Source organism: Furipterus horrens, unplaced genomic scaffold (genome assembly GCF_987537825.1).
Source record: "Furipterus horrens unplaced genomic scaffold, mFurHor1.1.pri manual_scaffold_13, whole genome shotgun sequence".
NCBI classification, from domain to species: Eukaryota; Metazoa; Chordata; class Mammalia; order Chiroptera; family Furipteridae; genus Furipterus; species Furipterus horrens.
Genome location: NW_028327183.1, coordinates 52,383,516 through 52,402,861, shown reverse-complemented (window position 1 = coordinate 52,402,861; position 19,346 = coordinate 52,383,516). Strand labels below are relative to the sequence as shown.

The 19,346-nt window shown below is 40.2% G+C and overlaps 1 protein-coding gene and 1 pseudogene across 1 annotated transcript; one reads left to right on the top strand and one right to left on the bottom strand.

The window, feature by feature from the left end:
- Positions 1-969: 969 nt before the first annotated feature.
- On the top strand, positions 970-1,402 carry LOC149995286 (intraflagellar transport protein 25 homolog pseudogene; annotated as a pseudogene).
- A 3,462-nt stretch (positions 1,403-4,864) lies between these two features.
- LOC149995285 (uncharacterized) lies at positions 4,865-16,288 on the bottom strand. The gene is made up of 4 exons (XM_090259168.1): positions 16,128-16,288; positions 15,911-15,986; positions 15,328-15,454; positions 4,865-6,781 (listed from the first exon to the last, which is right to left on the bottom strand). Exons 1-4 carry the CDS (start codon positions 16,286-16,288, stop codon positions 5,148-5,150), a joined length of 1,998 nt encoding a protein of 665 aa, XP_090115294.1. The 3' UTR covers positions 4,865-5,147.
- Between the last annotated feature and the right edge of the window lie 3,058 nt (positions 16,289-19,346).

Here is a 19,346-nt window from a genome sequence, read left to right as displayed (position 1 = left end):
ATACTTCACGATGGTTTCTGTCTTGTAACAATCCAACTGTGTATCCCAATATTTTATAATCTGAAATCCAGATGCAGGGTGCGGACCTCTGCTCTGAGTTTTCAGAGTTGAAGCCTCCTTCCCCAAACTATTGCCATCTGTTCTCCTTTACAAACCTCTTCCAACCCAAGAATCCTCTTGATAGGAGAGCAGACGAACAATAGAAAAAACAAAACCAGGCCTTATTGTATTATGGAATGACTGATTTTTAAACTGATAGAGAATGTTAATACCAGAGATGAAAATGAGAAATGTCTACCGTGTGGTGTAATGTATGACTTGTGGAAAAAATATTAAAACATCATTGTAATAACAAAAAAAATTTAATAAAGCAAGAAATTCCAGAACCTAGTGAAATTCTAACAGGCATCATTATTTTTCTGTCATTTTGTTACAGAAAACTGTCAAAACTCCTCTCAGGTCAAACAGAACATAGGATCAGACATTTAGCAAAGATACACACATAGCAAATATACATCTGCAAAAAGGCTCACCAGAAATCCTTAAAACAATACAATGAAAGTACAGTGACACAGTATTACATTGTTAAAAAAGTGAAAAAAAGATTTGAGGAACTGAATCTGTCATACATTGCTGCAGAATGGAAAAAGCTACAACCACTTTAAATCAGAAATTGCTAACCTGTGTAACTGTAATATTAACCTACTTTGCAACTCAAGAATGTGCACTGAATTACTGACAAAGGTTCATGAAACTTACGTCCACATAAAGAATTATGCAAATGTTTTTACCAGCTTCAAAGTAAAAAATTAGCAATAAATTCATAGAAAATGATATGTCCTAGCAAAACCGATGAGCTACTGAGGAGGCCGGGAAGGGGTAGGAGAGAGGCTCAGGTCGTGGTAGACAGGAGATGTAGAGGCCCCGCTGTCTATGTCATTGGAACTACCTGAGGCTAAACAGTTTAAGATGAGAAAAGTTGATTTCTGTTTCAGTTCTCAAGGGGCAGAAGTGATTTTAGCGACATCAAGTGATGAAAAACATGCTCCTGAAAATATGATTGATGGGAATTCAGAAACTTTTTGGACCACAATAGGAATATGTCCCCAAGAATTTATTATTTGTTTTCACAAACGTCTAAGAATCAAAAGGGTAGTAATTCCAAGTTACTCTGTGGAACTTTGCACGTTGAAAGAGCACTTCTAAGGAGCCAGTTGATGTTGAGCAGGGGATTGAAAGAGATCTCGCACACACAGAGGGGCAGCTCCAAAATGAAGAAATTATGGCACATGATGGTCACGCCACTTACTTGAGATTCATTATTACATCAGCCTTTGGTCATTTTGCAGCCCTGTATAGCATTTCTGCAGAGGAATTAGCAGTCTCAAATCTTTTTAAATAATTATAACAAAAATGATTTCATATAATTTTTACCTATTTATTTTAAGATAAACTTGTCATTGATATACTTTATTAAAGGAATTTGTATAAAAAAACTTACGAGCTACTAATTTAAATTTAATAAATCTCCAAATATATATATGCCACATAAATGAAAGCACAAAAAATGCTATTATTCTGTTATTTAGTACAATGGAATATAAATCAGGATTATGTACAGAACCGTGAAGGGCTGGGATTAAAATGGCCATGAAGTAAATTCCCAGTATGGTCAATATTAAGAAAATGGTGATGATTTCGGTATCATGTATAAGTGAAGGCTGATCAAATATTATAGTTGATATATAAGTCTAATGATTAAGGCTTTTTTTAAATGACAAAAAGTGTTAAATTTGTACATCCATCTCATTTTGCAAATAGGGTTAGCCACACTGTATATTCAATCTACATTTTCATGAACTTTGCAAGAGCCTTTCCCTCAGACACAGGGAATATAGCCAACGATAAAAACGCACTGAAACTGCCCTGCCTACAGGGGATCACTGGAATAAGCGCTGGTCTATGGACTGGATTCCCATTCAGGGAGCATACATGAATTGAGGGCCAGGTTCCCAGATAGGGTCAGGTGAGAGGCAACACATCAATGTTTATCACACACACACACACTGATGTTTATCTCCTTCCCTGTCTCTCTAAAAATAAAGAAAACTTCTCTATAAAAAAACCCAAAAACTCAATTTAAATAAAAATAACTGATGGTTTGGTCAAAACAGCAACATACCTCGACCATAGACACACTTTTTGTTACCTTCAACCAGTGCACCAGCGGCTCTAACATGAACACATGGGAGCCTACATAAAATGAAAAAGAGAGACAGAGAGACAGGCACACATCTGGATTTCTTGTTCCAGTTACATGTGCATTCATTTGTTACTTTTTTTTAAGGTATATTTTATTGATTATATTGTCACAATAGTTCCATTTTTTTCCACTTTGCTCCCCACCACCCTGCACCCCCCTCTCCCAGCAATCCAACCCTTCCCCAGTCCACGCCTATGGGTCATGCATGCAATCTCTCCAGTTTCTTCCTTTCCTATACTATTATTATTTTAGAATTAATTCATTAACTACTTTTTATAACAATAAAAAAAAAAAAATCCCCCCCCCTCAGACTTTAGACCCTTTATAATATTATAGAGGACAGTGGGTGACGGTCTCATGCTATTCTAGCTGCTTCAAGCTGGGCGTGGTCATCATCCTACCTACCCTTGAGTCCAGAAATCCCTAATAAGAGTGGGGGTGTGGAGGGGAGGGTGGCCTTCCCATATGGGAAAGGTTCTTGCAGACTCCAGGGCAGTTGGCTGTCCCCGGACAACGGCGTGCTTGGTTCGACAGGCTGGCATCCTTGTGTATTTCAGCCACTCCTCTCCACGTTCATTCCTGAAATCCCTCCGTGACAGGAGCGAGCAGACAACACCGTCCCTACTCCGCTGCCATCTTTCCTCCCCGCATTTGTTACTTCTTTTATGTGCCCTGACTGGATATTGAAATCGGGAGCTTGGCATATCAAGAGTTGATACTCTAACCAATGGCACTACCTGTCCACACCCATAAAACCTTTTCATTATATTCAAAAACAATGACTAAATCAACAGAAGATAAATATTCCTGCAGATTGTGCAGTCTCTTTCTCAAAAACATTTCTGGTTGCACGCTAGAAGGGGCAAATTCTCTGTAGGTGGCTGCTGTCTACTTCACAACTGATTGCGCCTGTGTTTCTGTTGCAGTCACTCTGACCACTATGATGCTACAACTAGTGACCATCACCCATGCAATTGCAGACATTATGGCACATGGCCAACTGCATGGCAAGGATGAGAGAGACCCTTCAACAGTACTGGCCCAATTGGCAAATATGAAAAAGAACTTGTGCTGTTCCCATGTGTACCTAAGGTTGTCATACTTACCTCCTCTATGGAGTGATCTATCTCTCCGTCTCCTAAAACTCACAGCATTGAGACTTCTCATGGAAACGAGAGCCCACGGACTTAACTGCATGGAATGGAGCTGGAGTGCAAGTTTGGAAAAAACTGCCAAGTGCATTTTTGCGACAACTTGTTCCCACGGATCACAGAAACTTTCACAGACACATAAAAGTTATTCACGTTGTTACACTTCTAGGGTTCAAAACTCTTTAAAAACTACCCCACACCAAAAATAATGCACCCAGATTAAAGAAGACTTGGGAAGGATCCAAGATGGCGGAGGAGTAAGTGGAAGCTACACTAACCTCCTCCCAGGACCAGACTGGACTTACAACTTAATTGTGGAGAAATCATCTGGAATAACCTACTGAAGACCAGCTAGAGAGAAGTCTTATAAGCACAGAGAGACAGAAAAGGCCACATCATCACAACATGACCGAATACAACAAGGATGCCGGCCTGTTAAACCAAGCATGCTGTGGTCTGGGGACAGTCAACTGACCTGGAGCCTGCAAGATCCTTCCCCATGTGGGAAGGCCACACTCCCCTCCACAACCCCACTCTTATTAGGGATTTCTTGACCCAACAATATGGAAGGACAATGACCATGTACAGCTTGAAGCAGCTAGAGGAGCACGAGACCTTCGACCATTGTCCTTTATAAGACTATAAAGGGCCTTAAGTCTGGGGGGGTAGGGTTGTTATTTTTTATTGTTATAAAAAATTATTTTTTAAAAAGAAGAATATAGGAAACGGTGAAGCCAAAAAACTTGTATGCATGACCCATGAACATGAATTAAGGAGGGTGTGATTGCTGGGGGATGGAGAGTACTGGGAGGAGGGGAGCAAAGGGGGGAAAATTGGAACTATTGTAGCAACATAATCAATAAAATACACAAACAAGAAAAAGAAGAAGAAGAAGACCTGGTAAAAAGGTCTCCATTACTTTAAAAACCAAAGAGAGATTAGTCCGGCATGATTTCCATTGCTTTTGAGATATTCAAAAAATTACCCCAGACACATAAAAAAAGCATGTCATTGAAAAAGCAGTCCTTTTGCAAGCTGAAAGATGAACTCAGATGATGTTCTCTGGGCCAACTCATAGTCAGGGATATTTTACATCTAGTTAGAGTGCAAGAATCAAGACCTTTTAAAACGCAAGGCTATTTCTAATTTTCTCCAACACATCAGAAAAAAGCGACATTCTGCTAGCACATTATACTGGTGAATCATGCAAAGTCTGGGAACCCATAGGCGATGTAGTTAAAATACCTTCAGCCATAGAAATAAGCAGTGACGTCGATCTTAAAAAAGACCTGGATAGATAAAAACAGTGAAACATGGAAACATGACACCTATACAAATAAATTTATGGGGAACCTCCCTAGTGCTGATGTTTGGCGGTATAAAATTTGAATCACACAAACAATGCTTCAAAGAATTACCTTTAGTACTATTAAAAAATGCACACAAAAAAACACTGTATATTTTCTACACAGCTAAGATCTGCAGCCCATGGTAACTCTCATATGTGAAGGAAGGGCAGAATTTTGGTTAAATAATCTCCCACATTAACTGTATTTATAAGATCTTTGTCCTCTGTGAAATCCCTGATGATACTGAAGGGCAGTGAGACGGATGAAACATTTTCCACATTCACTGCACTCATAAGGTCTTTTACTAGTATGAACTCTCAGATATATAAGAAGGTCCTTTTTGCTGCTGAAAGGTTTCCCACATTCACTGCAGTTATGAGGCCTTTAATGCTTGTGAACTCTCTGATGACAATGTAGTCTTTGCTTTTGTAGGAAAGACTTTCCACATTCACTGCATTCATATGGCCTTTGCTTAATATGAATTCTCTGATGTACACTAAGGTAACACTTGGTGGTAAAACATTTCCCACAATCACTGCACTCATAAGGCCTTTCACCTGTGTGAACTCCCTGATGGCTATGTAGTGCTTGCTTTAGAGTGAAAGATTTCCCACATTCACTGCACTCATACGGCTGTTGCTCAGTATGAATTCTCTGATGAACACTAAGGTAACCCTTGGTGGTAAAAGATTTCCCACAATCATTACACTCATGCCTTTCACCTGTGTGAATTCTCTGGTGACAACGTAGTACTTGCTTTAGAGCGAAAGATTTCCCACATTCATTGCACTCATAAGGCCTTTCCCCAGTATGACCTCTTTGATGTACAGAAAGGTCATATTTCCTGATAAAAGATTTTCCACATACACTGCACTCATAAGGCCTTTCACCTGTGTGACCTCTCTGATGATTACGCAGTGCTTGCTTCCGAATGAAAGATTTCCCACATTCGCTGCATTCATAAGGCCTTTCACCTGTGTGAACTCTCTGATGATGATGTAGTCCTTCCTTTCGGATGAAAGATTTCCCACATTCACAGCACTCATAAGGCCTTTCCCCAGTATGAATTCTCTGATGTACTCGATGGTAACGAATAGTGGTAAAAGATTTCCCACATTCACTGCACTCATAAGGCCTTTCACCTCTGTGAACTCTCTGATGACGATGTAGTGCTTGCTTTATAATGAAAGATTTCTCACATTCACTGCATTTATAAGGCCTCTCGCCAGTATGAACTCTCTGATGTACAAAAAGGTCATACTTCCTGGTAAAAGATTTCCCACATTCACTGCACTCATAAGGCCTTTCACCTGTGTGAACTCTTTGATGACCATCTAGTGCCTGTTTTCGAATGAAAGATTTCCCACATTCACTACAGTCATAAGGCTTTTCACCTGTGTGAACTCTCTGTTGATAAGAAGTGGAAATTCTGCTAAAATGTTTTCCACAATCAGAGCACGCAAAATACTGTCTTCCGGGAGAAAGTCCCTTGTGCTGAACATATGTGTGGTTGCAGCAAATAGCTTTTTCACATTTACTGACGGTGAAATAACTTTTTCTTTGAATGCTCACGCCAGCTGTCAAAATTTTGTCTGGTCTCTCTCTGGTTTGAGTAGCCTCTTGTTTGGGATGTTCTGACTCTGAATGAATGTCCAGTCCAACCTCACTACTGGTAAAAAGCCCCTGGGACATGGTATTATTGCAGTACTTGGCAAGTGACATGCTGTCCACCTCTGCCATGAAAGGCTTCTCTTGCTCGCGAAACTCTTGGTGCTGGTGACACTTTGTACTGAAATAACATTGTTTTCCACATGCCCCACAACTCAACAGTTTCTGAATGTGTTGTGTTTCATGCTCCTCTATGAAGTAAGAAATGTCTCTCCAAACTCCCCCACAACTCTCACAGGGGTGGCTCTTCTGGGGAGACAAAGCTACCGTGCAACTCTTTGCCGCTGATACTCTTACAGAAATATCCTGTTCAATCGGTGCTTCCACATCCTCTGCTCTACAACAGCAACCTGAACAAAAGGAAAAGCTGGTGAAGTATATGTTACCTTAAAGAAAAATATCCTCTGAATCTGTGTGGTGTTGTGACTGAAGGATGCTACCATTAGAAGTAAGATGGCACTTGCTGGTGTGGTTCAGTGGATTGAGAGCTAGCCTGTGAACTAAAAAGCCACTGGTTTGATTCCTAGTAAGGGCACATGCCTGCGTTGCAGGCCAGGTCTCCGGTTAGCGCACAAGAGGCAACCACATATGGATGTTTCTCTTCTCCTCCTTTTTCTCTTTCCCTTCCCCTCTCTCGAAAAATGAAATAAAACCCTTAAAAAAAAAGGAAAGAAGATAGAAGGAAAGACGGCGCTGGATCAGGTCAGTAGTCTAGGTATTAGAGGAACAACATGTAGTGCTCTGACAGCCTATGTCTCTCTTTTACACGTCATCCCATCATTTCATTTTTTAAATGCCTTATTTTTATGTGGAAATATATATTGTTTCTTTTGTGAGTCACAATAGCTTTTAGTTTTTCTTCTACATCACAATATTATGTCCATAGTCACTTACATCTCATTAAAGCTTTATTCAATCTTAAAACAAACCAACCAAAAACTCTCACTCTCGCTGGTGTGGTAAGTAGACAGAGTGACGGTTGCAAACCAAAGGGCACTAATTCAATTCCTAGTCAGGGCAAATACTTGGGTTGCAGGCCAGGTCCTCAGTTGGGTATATGAGAGTCAATTGCACACTGATGTTTCTCTCCCACTCTTTATTCCCCTCTCCCCCTTTCTCTAGAAATAAATGAAATTTAAATAAGAAATAAGTGACATAAAAAGGAATAACCTCATCACAAATGCCATCTTTCACACCTAGGCATTATTCTATGAAACCATTTTCAAGACAATTGAGTTACACACTGAAGAAATGGCTGTTATACTTTAATGGCCATGATAGTAACTCAGTGGTGCTGGAGTAACCAAGGAATAGACAGAAGCATGGGATGAAACACAGAGAAGATATTCAGGGACTTCTCATTGTTCTTCCTGAAATGGCTTCCTGTAGGGCCTTTCCTGCTGATGAAGTGAGGCTTTGTACAATAATTTCTATGAACTGAAACTCATCAACATTAATTGTATCAGAGCCTATGATATTCAAGGTAAATATAACAGTAAAGTTGCACATTAAGAGTGTACAAGAATTCATGAAAGTTAGAGGACAGGACAAAAAACTGTAAGAGAAATTGGTTAAGGCACAAATTTTAGAGAGGTGCAGATTACCTGTGGGCCAGGAATTGGAATTAATATGAAAACTCATAAGTGAGTAATTAAGAAGTCTCAACAATAAACAAGAATGAGTGGAACAGGCTAAGCAACTGGGAATGAACAAAATATTGATGAACAAAACGGGTTTCAGTTATGACCTTAACAAAGAATAAGTGTTAAAACATCTCCAACAGCCCTTCACCAACACAAGATGAGATCTCGGTCCAGTCTGGCATGGATGGAGTGATGTTTCTCATGGGATGCCAAAATGATTCCTCCCTTATGCCCCCATGGGTCCATTTCATGGAATACAGATGATATAAATTCAAACAGAGAAACTCAAGAGATGGATGGCCATCACTTTGTAAAACCAAAAAGCACAAAAAGACCACAAAAGAAGACCTATATAAGTGATTTCAGCAACATGGCTGAATAAGGAATAGTACAATTTTCCCTTCTTCCAGGACAAGGAGACAGCTATCAACAGACTAAATCATCCACAGAAAAGGGGAATAAAAATCCACTTAAGACAAAAAGAAAATCACACCTGACATGGTTGCTCAGTGATGAGAGAGTCATCTCCATTTATCAAGGTTGTGGATTGGATCCCCATCAAGGCACAAGGAAGACACAACCCATGAATAAAATCATAAGTGGAACAAGAAATTTATATTCTCTCTCTCCTTGCCCACTTTCCCTTGTCTCTCTAAAAGCAATTAATAACCACCACCACCACCAACAACAAACAAGCAGAAAAAGAGCAAATAACAAAGAATCTCATAGAACACACGACTGGGACATCGGTTACCGAAAACACCTGAAGACTGGTAGGATGAAAACCAGGGTCGAAGTTACCTCTGTCAATCACTGTGACCGAGCTATTTGACTTTACACAACTGTTTTGTGACAAAAACTGGAAATTTTTTAAGAACCACAGAATCCTCTGCAACAGCTGGGGCGCTCCCACAGTTTACTCAGTAGACAACTCTATAAAGGTCCTTGGCATGAAATCCAAAACAAATCGCTTTGTCCACAACCTAGTCCAGGAACAACACAAAAACTATCAGTATGTGCCCAACAGTATTTTCCACCAAAGACTCCAAAATACCTGACAATCACAGAAAAGAAATTCTGCCAAAGCAACTGGACTTGTACATTTTTTGTTACTCTGACCACAACTAGTACCATCAAGGAGAGTAGGCCGCTGGGACTTGTCTCAAGACTGAACCACAACAGCAACTGAGCCACTCCCAAATCCACATGAAAACGATCTATTTTTCTAGCCAGAATTAGTCCATAAAATTGAAAGGAATTTCCGCTTTCTCAAATGCTTAGACATCCATACATGGTTAAAAGAAATGCTACAAACAAGGCCACGACCAAGGGAACAGAAGAATTTCTCATTAATTGATGCCAAACAAGTGCACTTCTATGGAAACCTGATAAGGAATACAAATTATTTACTTTCAAAAACATCCAAGAGCCAGCAGACAATATAAATAGAACCAATGAAAAGGAGATACTGACACAAGAACCACAGGAGAAAGTCAGATCTATAGAAAAAAATATACAGTATTCCCTCACTTATCTAGAACCACACCCCCCTGCGAAGTAGGATCCTTACATTTATTCTACACTCTTAAACCTACGTAACTTTAATAACATAAGTATACAATACCACAAAATCCTGTGATATAGTGAAAAATCCGTGATAAATAATTAAATATAATATTTTTAAAATCCTTGCAATACAGTGAGGCCAAGATAAGTGAAGCGCGATATTGAGGAACTAGTATATCATAAGAGAAATAGTGCAGTTGTCAAATTATATAAAATTAAATGAAAAATGGAATAAGTTTTGAAAGAACTCATGAAAACAACATGTCATGTCAAAGGTAGGTCATTTAAAAATATGAAGGTGGAAAAAATAAAAAATGGAAATAAATTTTATAAAATATGGCAAGGTGAATAAAAATACCACCATGATAACTGGTACTTGCATTATGGGATTCACTGAAGTGGGGGGTGTGGGGGGCAAAAACAGAGAAAAGAAAAGGCAGACAAGGACCAAGATAGGTTAGAACACTTATTTTAAAACAGTGAGCTGAAGACTGACTTTTCAAATCGGAAAGAGCTCTGAATAATGAAGTGCACGCCTCCCCACAAGTTCCTCTACAGGTTCAAAGCAAACTGGACTTCACCAAGACATGGAAATATGCAACTGTCAAAAATCAAAGGCAAAGAAAGCGGTGAAAACACAAAGGAAGTAGAAACTCGTTACATACAGGGGAACTCCGCAATAAGGGTATCAGCTGACTCCTCTGAAGAAAACTTGCAGATTAGGAAAAAATAAAAATAATATATTTAGGACACTAAATGAAAACAATCCATATTTTATCCAGGATTCCTGATCCTCAGCAATAGTTCCCAAGACAAACAAAAGCTAAGGAACTGCACTGCCACCCAACCTGACTTACTAGAAACACCAAAAATACTTCTTCAAGATCAAATAAAAGAATACTAAATGCATAGGGAAGTAAAATTCTCACCAGTAAAGGGGAGAATAAAATCAAATTCACTATACAGTAGCACCGTATTGGTAAAATGTACATTATGCACACCTATTATAACGGTGTAAAATTAAAGATAGTAAATTTAATAAAGCCAGCATTCTGTACCTTATTAGATACACACACAAAAAAAATGTGAATTGTGACACCAAAAAAAAAAAGAAAGAAAGAAAAAAAAAAGCATGTGGCAGAGAATCAAAAGGCAGAATGCTTGGATGCAGTGAAGGTGTTACTAAGTAATATAAATTGTAAAGAGTTTGAGTTGTTTTACATAGTTGTTTCAAAAATCACCAGCAAAAATAATTTTATGAAGGAGAAATCAGTGAAATCACTATACAAAATCATCACCACAAAGGAGGACCACAAGAAAGGAAGGCTAAGAAACTGAAAAAAAGGAAAAAACCTATGCAGAAGTGGCAATAGTAGCTCCTTAAACAAAATTTCCACCCAAAAGACACATAGTGGTCCTGACGGGTGTGACTGGGGGTAGGGCACCCTCCTGCAAACTGAAAAGTCATTGGTTTGATTCCCTGTCAGGGCAAAAGTCTGTGTTGCAGGCCATGGTCCCTGGTTGAAGGCATGTGAGAAGTATCTGATCCATGTATCTCACACACTGGTGTTTCTTACCCCCTCTTTCTCTCTTGCTTCCCCTATCTCAAAAAAATAAAATACAATCTTAAAAACAAAAAGGATATACAAATATATTCCATGCAAATGAAACCTACACACAGCAGCGGTAGCTAAAATTCCATCACACCAAAAAGAACACCACATAAAGGGTCACAGGAATATGTCAAGTTGAGGAGACAGAGAAGTATGGCCAAAAAGAGGGAGCAGATCAAGGTTCCTGCGAGAGAACTAAGCAATGAGGAGATAGGCAACATAATAGATGCCGAGTTCAAAACACTGGTGATAATGATGCTCACAGTCTTGTCAGACAAGATTAACTACGACAAATGCCTAGGGGAAGAAATGAAAGCTATGCTAAGTGAAACAAAGGAAAATCGACACAAAACAAATGGTGAAGGAAAGGAAGCTTGGGATCAAATCAACAATCTGGACAATACGGAAGAAGTAGAAAGTCAACCAGTACACAATGAAGAAAAAAGAATTCAAAAAACGAGAAGATGCTTGGGAACCTCCGGACAACTTCAAATATCTGAATCATAAAGGTGCCAGAAGGCGAAGAGGAAGAGCAACACAGAAAATTTACATGAAAAAAAAAAGGAAAACCTTCCTAAGTGGGCAAAGTTGGTAGACATAGAAATCCAGGAAGCACAGAGTCCCAAACAAACTACACTCAAAGAGAAAAACATCCAGACACATCATATTTAAAATGACAAAGGTAAAGATAAAGAGAATTTTAAAAAGCTACACGAGAGAAGAGCAGAGTTACCTACAAAGGGGTACCTATAAGACTATCAGTCCTGGCTGCTGAGGACCAGTAAATTGAGCAACACCACAAGAACCAAAAGGGTCACCGGTTCAATTCCCAGTCAGGGCACATGTCTGGGTTATAGGCCAGGTCCTCAGTTGGGGGTGCACGAGAGGCAACCACACATTAATGTTTCTCTTGCTCTCTTTCTCCATTCCTACCTCTTTGTTAAAAAATAATTATATAATATCTTTTTAAAAAAGGAGTCCGCTTCTCATAAGAAACTTTGCAGGCAAGAAAAGATTGGCAACAAATATTTGAAGTGATAAAAAGCAATGACCTACAACCCAGATTACTCTATCCAGCAAAGCTACTATTTAGAATAGAAGGGCAGATGAAGTGCTTCCCAGACAAGTTCTTTTTTTGTATAACACGGATTTGCATAACACAGCATTTGTTAGGAACTTAACAACCATGTTTTATGGGGGTTACCTGTACTTCAAACAGAAAGCAATTATACCAGATGGAAGGATGGAATACCAGGAATGAAGGAAGAGTAACAAGAATGCTGACTATAGCACCAAAAGGAAACTAATATGACTACAAATATCCTGCTTCCTTTAGAACGAAGTACTACCTACTAATCTCCTCATCAAAACTTCATTCTCAGGAAACACAGCTCTTTCTGCTTCAGGTGGATAAGGATACCACAATCACTATCACCACCTTCACAGAAAAGAGAGCTTTGGATCTAGGCCAGCTATGACCTAAAAATCTACTTAAAACTCACTGAAGAAGAAGCACTTGAAAAATGTGGATCTATGACTAGAAGATAGGCCTGAGTAAAACAATGGAATATTTCTTATAACCTAAAAGACAATGGTTACTATTTAAAGGGGGGAACTACTCAATTATCAGTCTTAAGGAAATTGGATCTCCAGAATGTGGAATTTCATTATTGATAAGAACAATAACAATATAATTTGGTACCTGTTGCAAAAAAAAAAAAAAAAAAAGTTAAAGATACACATAAATAATTAGACATTGTGACTGGATACCATATCAACATACAAATCTCAGTTCCATTTCTACACAATAATAATAAATTTTTTGATAAAGAAATGAAGAGTCATGGCCAGGTGACTCAGTTCATTTGATTCTAGGTCAGAGAACACGAGTAGGTTGCTCGCTGGTTTCCAGGTTGGAGCACATGAGGGACATATGGATCGATGTTTCTCACATACATGATTTTCTCCCTCCCCCTTTCTTCCTCTCTCTCTAAATCAATATAGATATCCTCAGTTCAGGATTAAAAAGAAAATAAATGAAGAAGGTAGTCAACATCACAATAGCACGAAAAACAATAAAATACACACAGATAAATGCAACAGATAAAGGTGAAATGCCTCAACATTGAACAGGAAAAGACTGTGCTTAAAAAAGGTTGAAAAGGCAAATGACTGAAAGACAGTTACTGTTCATGGACTTAAAATTTAGTAACAATAAAGTTTCTACATTATCCAAATCAATCTACAAATTACATGCAATTTTGGCAATTCCACTCGTACATTACACAGAAATCAAAAGACTCCTGACATGTACAGAGCCTCAAAACACTTCACACGGCACAAGCAATCCTGAGCAAGAATGAAGTTTGTTGGCATCACTCTGCCTGACTTGAATCTACTTCAAAGCCAAAGCAACCTAACAGTGTGTTACTAAAATGAACGCAGAAACACAGCCCAATATAACAACACAAAAAACACTGAAACAAACATAGGCACTGACATACAACTACTCTTTGACAAAAACTACAAGACATAAGAAAAAAATGGTTACGTTAATTAGTGGTGCTGGGAAAAATACACAATCACATGTAAATCCAGAAGTGCAAACCAGAAACAAAAATTAGCTCACACTGTATGAAAAAATTAAATGGCAGTTCTAAAACTTAAAACACTTTGCAGACAACCTAGAGAAGATGCTTCAGAGATCTGGTTTCCTTTTTCATCTGTATAACCATTTTTTAAAAAGATTTTATTATTTTTCTATTCAAGACTGAGGTAAACGGGGAGCAGAGAGGAGGAGAATCAAGGATACATAAGACACGCATCAATATGTTGCCTTTTCCGCACCGCAACTGAGTACCAAGCCAGCACGCAAGCATGTACCCTGACTGGGAATCCAACCGATGACGTATCTGTTTGTAGGAAGATGCTCAACCCACTAACTACTCAGAGCTGAAGATCTGATTTGAAACGATCTTGGGAATGTGACAACCACAATGCCAAAGAGCAGATATAAGCAGTTCAAGCTACAACAAGTGAAAAGGCTTCAACACACAAGAGCAGTGGAGAAACTGAAAGAAAAGGCAGCCCGGCACAGTGTGGCTCAGTTCATGGTAAGTTATCCTGTAAACCTACACTCGGCCTGTTGAATTCCTGATCAGGGCACATGACTGGGTTGGTGTCGCAGACCTCGGTTGGGGCTGGAGAGATGAGCAAAAATTAATGTTTCTCTCTCATGCCGGCAAATCTCTCCCTCTATTTTCCCTTCCAGTCTATCTAAAAACAGAAATTCAAAAAACTTATTAAGAGTAAAAAGGAAGAAAAGGGAAACTCCAGATGGGAGAAAATACTTGCAGAATGTATAAATATATGGATTTGAGGTGTTGTAGGTTCCGTTCAGAATATGTCACGTAAATTGTTTGATTCACCAGTAAATATAAACATGTCAACACTATATTGTAGACTGTTAACAAAGGAACACCTGAGTCTACAAAAAACTCTACATGACTTAAAATTACGTTATCACTGAAACCAATAACCAGTATCTGAGCCTTCTATGAAACTGGCAACATGAGGAATGCTAAATGCAGGGTTGACAAAAACATTTGACAGTAAAAAAAAGAGCAAAATAAACATCTGGGAGGCAAAGATATGCCAATATTAAAAGCCATGTACCAGTTCGAGAAAAGGCATCTAGAAATCACATAAGACATTCAAAACTCATTAGTAAAAAAAATGTAGAAGCAATTTCCCAAATAAATATGCACTAATTACCAAAAGAAATAGAAAAATAACCTTTTTCTCACAAATCAAGATGGTATTCATTAGCCTCCTTGTAACATTACCAGCCACAAATCCTTCCCTGTAAGTTTAGTACAACAGGTACTGGTATTGGAGGGGGAGTAAAGGGCAGTGCAAACAAATCACACCTACCAAGGAAAGCAACTGCTCAGAAACCTGGAAAATCAAGCAGGGCTTACCGTCCACATGTGAGGAGAGAGCACCCCCTAGAGAACAGGGGGCATTGGAAATGCAAAGCCAAGTCCATGTAACTGGCCAAAGTGAGGGTCTTACCCAGCGAGGATATAAGGTCAAAGTTCTCCAGCATCACACCCAGGTACAGGCGTCTCTGATTGTCATCCAGGAGGTGCCATTCCTTCCTGGAAAAGTACAGGGCAATGTCCCCAAAGGTCACACCAACCTGTCAAAATTGAAAAGAATGACAAGAGGAGTCTTATTGTAAGAAACAAGGAAATAGTAACTCACAAAGCAGTAGAAAATCATTAGTAACAAAGGGCAAATGTAATTAGAGGGTCTCACAAATCACAAAGTGGGCATTTAGATAACCGCATTAGATTGTAACTGAGAGCATCCAGCAAGGAGAAATGGGGCAGGAAGGGAGAGGGAGGGGGGGCTTTAGATGGGTTACGGATAAAAGCAAGCAGCTCCCTCTTTTGGGGCGCACATTGCCCTGGCTGAGGGTTCGCCCGACCCTACAGACTCGTGAAAAAACGCCTCGCTTTGCTGCTCAAGTCCTGTGTCCCTGTTTTTATTGTGAGCATTTCTCACACCTCAGAACAGTACACTCTTAAAATGGTCCCCACCCTCAATTTCCTCCAGGGCTCCCCAGTTCACTGGGGACACCAGACCCTAATACCAGCGCTGGCCGCTCTCTCATCAGAGCCCCATTAATTACTGTTACCACCGTCAGCAACAGCAACTCCTTTGGGGCACTGGAGGGAGCGGAGAGCAGATAAATGCCATATAAACATTAGGACATGACTGTTGGGTCTCATTCTTCCCCACAAGGAATGCTACTCAGTCTCTGAGATCATGCTTCAAAGACACCACTACTTAAGGCCCCAAACCGGTACCGGGCACAGTCATCTCTCACTTCCTCTGCTAGTGCACAGCATTGTGAAATGTCAGCCTCCTTCACGTCTTCAGACCCCAGGTCCTCTCCCTCAGCTCTGTCACCTTCCTGCTCCGTAGTACACGTGTATCTCTGGGTCACCCCAAAACTAGTCTTCGGCATCCAGAGTGCTTGGGACGTTCCAGCAGGGTCCGTACTAACCCCTTATCTGATGGATCCCACAGCCCGCAAAGCCCCGGAGGAGGCTGTAAATTCCTCCCCTCCTCCCTGCTGGCGTTTGCGTCAACCGTCACCACCCAGAGCCGCATGGGGACCTCAGACACAAAGGCCCTTGTTCACCCTGCACTGTGCTTGCTGTGCCCTCAGAAACCGCGACACTCCTCTCCCAATAACGCTCCTCACGATGCCCGACCGGTGCCGTGAGGCTGAGAAGGAGGGAATGCGGAAGGCCGCGCATACTTACCTCAGCCAAGCGTCCGGGAGGCGAGACAGTAACGGCGGAAAACGAGGAAACCGAGGGCATGGCGGCCCCTGTCCGGTTCCCCCGGCCCGGGTCGCCCAGCTCCTGACTCCCCTGGGTGCTCCGTGGACCACGACTCTGGCGCTGTTCCCGCCCCCGCATTTCCGCCAGCACCCAGCCACCCAGAGGTTCTCAGAACGAGTTCTAACCGACTCTGAATCACGACATAATGCCCGTCGTTGCGGAGGAAGTCCCGCCTTCCCCGGCGAAGGCCATCAAAAACGCCTCATTGTACCCCTCAGTGACTAGGCGGAGCGTATTCCTCACACGGTGTTCTGGGTAATGGGGTTACGGAAACTGAAGCGGTGATTCGGCCTTTACCGAAATCCCTTCAGCTGAAACGACCACTAACCGCCGCTAGGGCCCATGGGAAATGACATGTCGCACAAAAAACACATCCTGAAAATGGCTAAAGGAAGTTTTTTAGTCTTTTCCTGTCCCATTGAATAGAGTCTATATTTTTGAACCCCAACTCTTGGTCATGCTAACAGCTATTCTAGGGTTAGTCTGGAAAAATTTATGCTACAAATGACCTACTTACAATATCATATATATATATATGTGACAAATATAATTCAAGACTGTAGGGCATGTCTTTGAAAGAAAAATAGAACTACGATGCATAATATAAACATAAATAAGAGGTCTCCTTTTGGGTATAATTTTAAAGTCTTTAGAAATAAATTCTTGTTATTGTAGGATAATTGAATTCTCACGATTATTGGTGTTTACAGGTATGTGAAAATGGTATTGTAATGATCAAAATGAAAGAAAATTTGCCTATTACAAACATGAAAGACAGGTGAGAAGATGTTTCAGGCATTTTCAATGAGATAAGATTACGAACATATTGAGAACGTATATTGAGAGTAAATGAAGTACATATTTATTATGAAACTGTTGTATGTATAACTCAGAAACCTTCAAAAATCACATGAAATATACTATTACCAACATCGTATGCATATGTGCAATGAAATTAAAAAATCAATAATAATTTGTAATAGCTTTTGGTATTTAAAAACTCAGAGTACGGTCCTGGCATATGTTGCTCACTGGATTGAGCCCTAGCCCACGAACCTAAGTTTGCCAATTCCATTCCCAGTCAGGGCACGTGCCTGTGTGGAAGGACTGGTTCCCTATGGGGGTGTGCTAGAGGCATCCGATCCATGTTTCTCTAGCACATCATTGTAAGGACTCTGCAGGCAATGGAAAGCACCTAAGAGGAACCTGTTCTGAGGAAAACACCTGCTGTTATGATTCCTAAAACCTGTTGACCTCAGGGTTTACAAAGCCAAGACAAAGTCTGGGTGTAAAACAGGATGCCTGGCAGCAAACAGTGCAAGAGATTACCACAGAACAAGCAGCCCCAAAAGGTTTCCCCAGATCTAATGTTTAAAAACCGCTCTACGCATTGCCCGGGGTTCTCCGTCCACTGATTGTTCATAGACGCCTTTTCCTTCCATTGCTGAACAAACCTCTGCTTGCAGTCCACAAGATTGACCAGTGCGACCCATGTGTGGGGAGGCATCACCTAACAGCCTGTTTCTAATGTGTATCTCCCTCCCTTCCGCTCCCTACAAATAAATAATTTTTTTTTTTTAATTCAGAGGATAGGACCACTGAAATATAATCCACAATTTAAAAAACATTAAACTAAGTAATGTAATATAAGAGTTGAAGAACATCTTAATACTTACCAGAAAATATAGAAATCCCTTGCAAATGAACACAATCTCCAGCGCACTGACACTGGCACGATGATCATAGAGGTGTTCTGACACTTTCGGCAAACCCCTGGAAAGGGAAGATTGTACAGCGTTTTCTTGTCCATGAAACACCTTCCTCATTCAATCAAATCTCTTTCCCCCCTCCCTTAACTGTGTGATCTTAAAATCCTAAGGATCCACAGGCTTGGCACTCTTGAGTGCTCCTCAGTTTATGTTTCCATATCATCTATTACCCAACAATTTACTACAAACATTATTTTTTCTGTTAGTTCTTGGCTACTCGTTCAGTAAAGCCATAGAGGAAGCCATGTTGGATGACGTTTCTTTATTCACTGCTGTATATCACAGACCTAGCTAAGTGTCTGAAGAAGGGATAATTAGTAATGGATTGTTAAAGCAATGAAAGGCCATACCATGCCTATTCTTCTATAATTCTACATTTTTCTCCTCACACGTAACAAGAGCTTACACACCTCACTTTTCCCCCTCAAATGGTAATGAATAAAAAGGACTCACACTTTGTAGAAACAAAAATTTTATGTTGGCCAGTTTTTCAGCATAGCTTTAGTTCACATAAATTCGCTCACCTCTTAGAACTCACTCTCCTTTAATTAATTACCACCCATTGAGACTAACCTGTTCTCAGTTCACAGAAATCTGTCTGCAAGCTATTTCAAAAATACTTTGTACTCCACTAATCATCATTCATATCTTTGTACACGTTGCTCACCCCTTAATTTTATGCCAGAAATAATGTGCTGTCCCATGCACACACTTGTTGTTACGGCTAAATAAGCGAGATTGAACACTCTGGAACAGTGGATTAAAGCAAGCAAAGTTTATTAAGCCGGCTGTTGGGCAGAGACCCTGTCTCAATAGTGCACCGACAGGGGACTGGGGTTTCAGGCAAGGGTTTATATAGGATTTGGCTTTCTTTCTTTAGTGAGATGCAGCTTATTGGGGAGAGGGG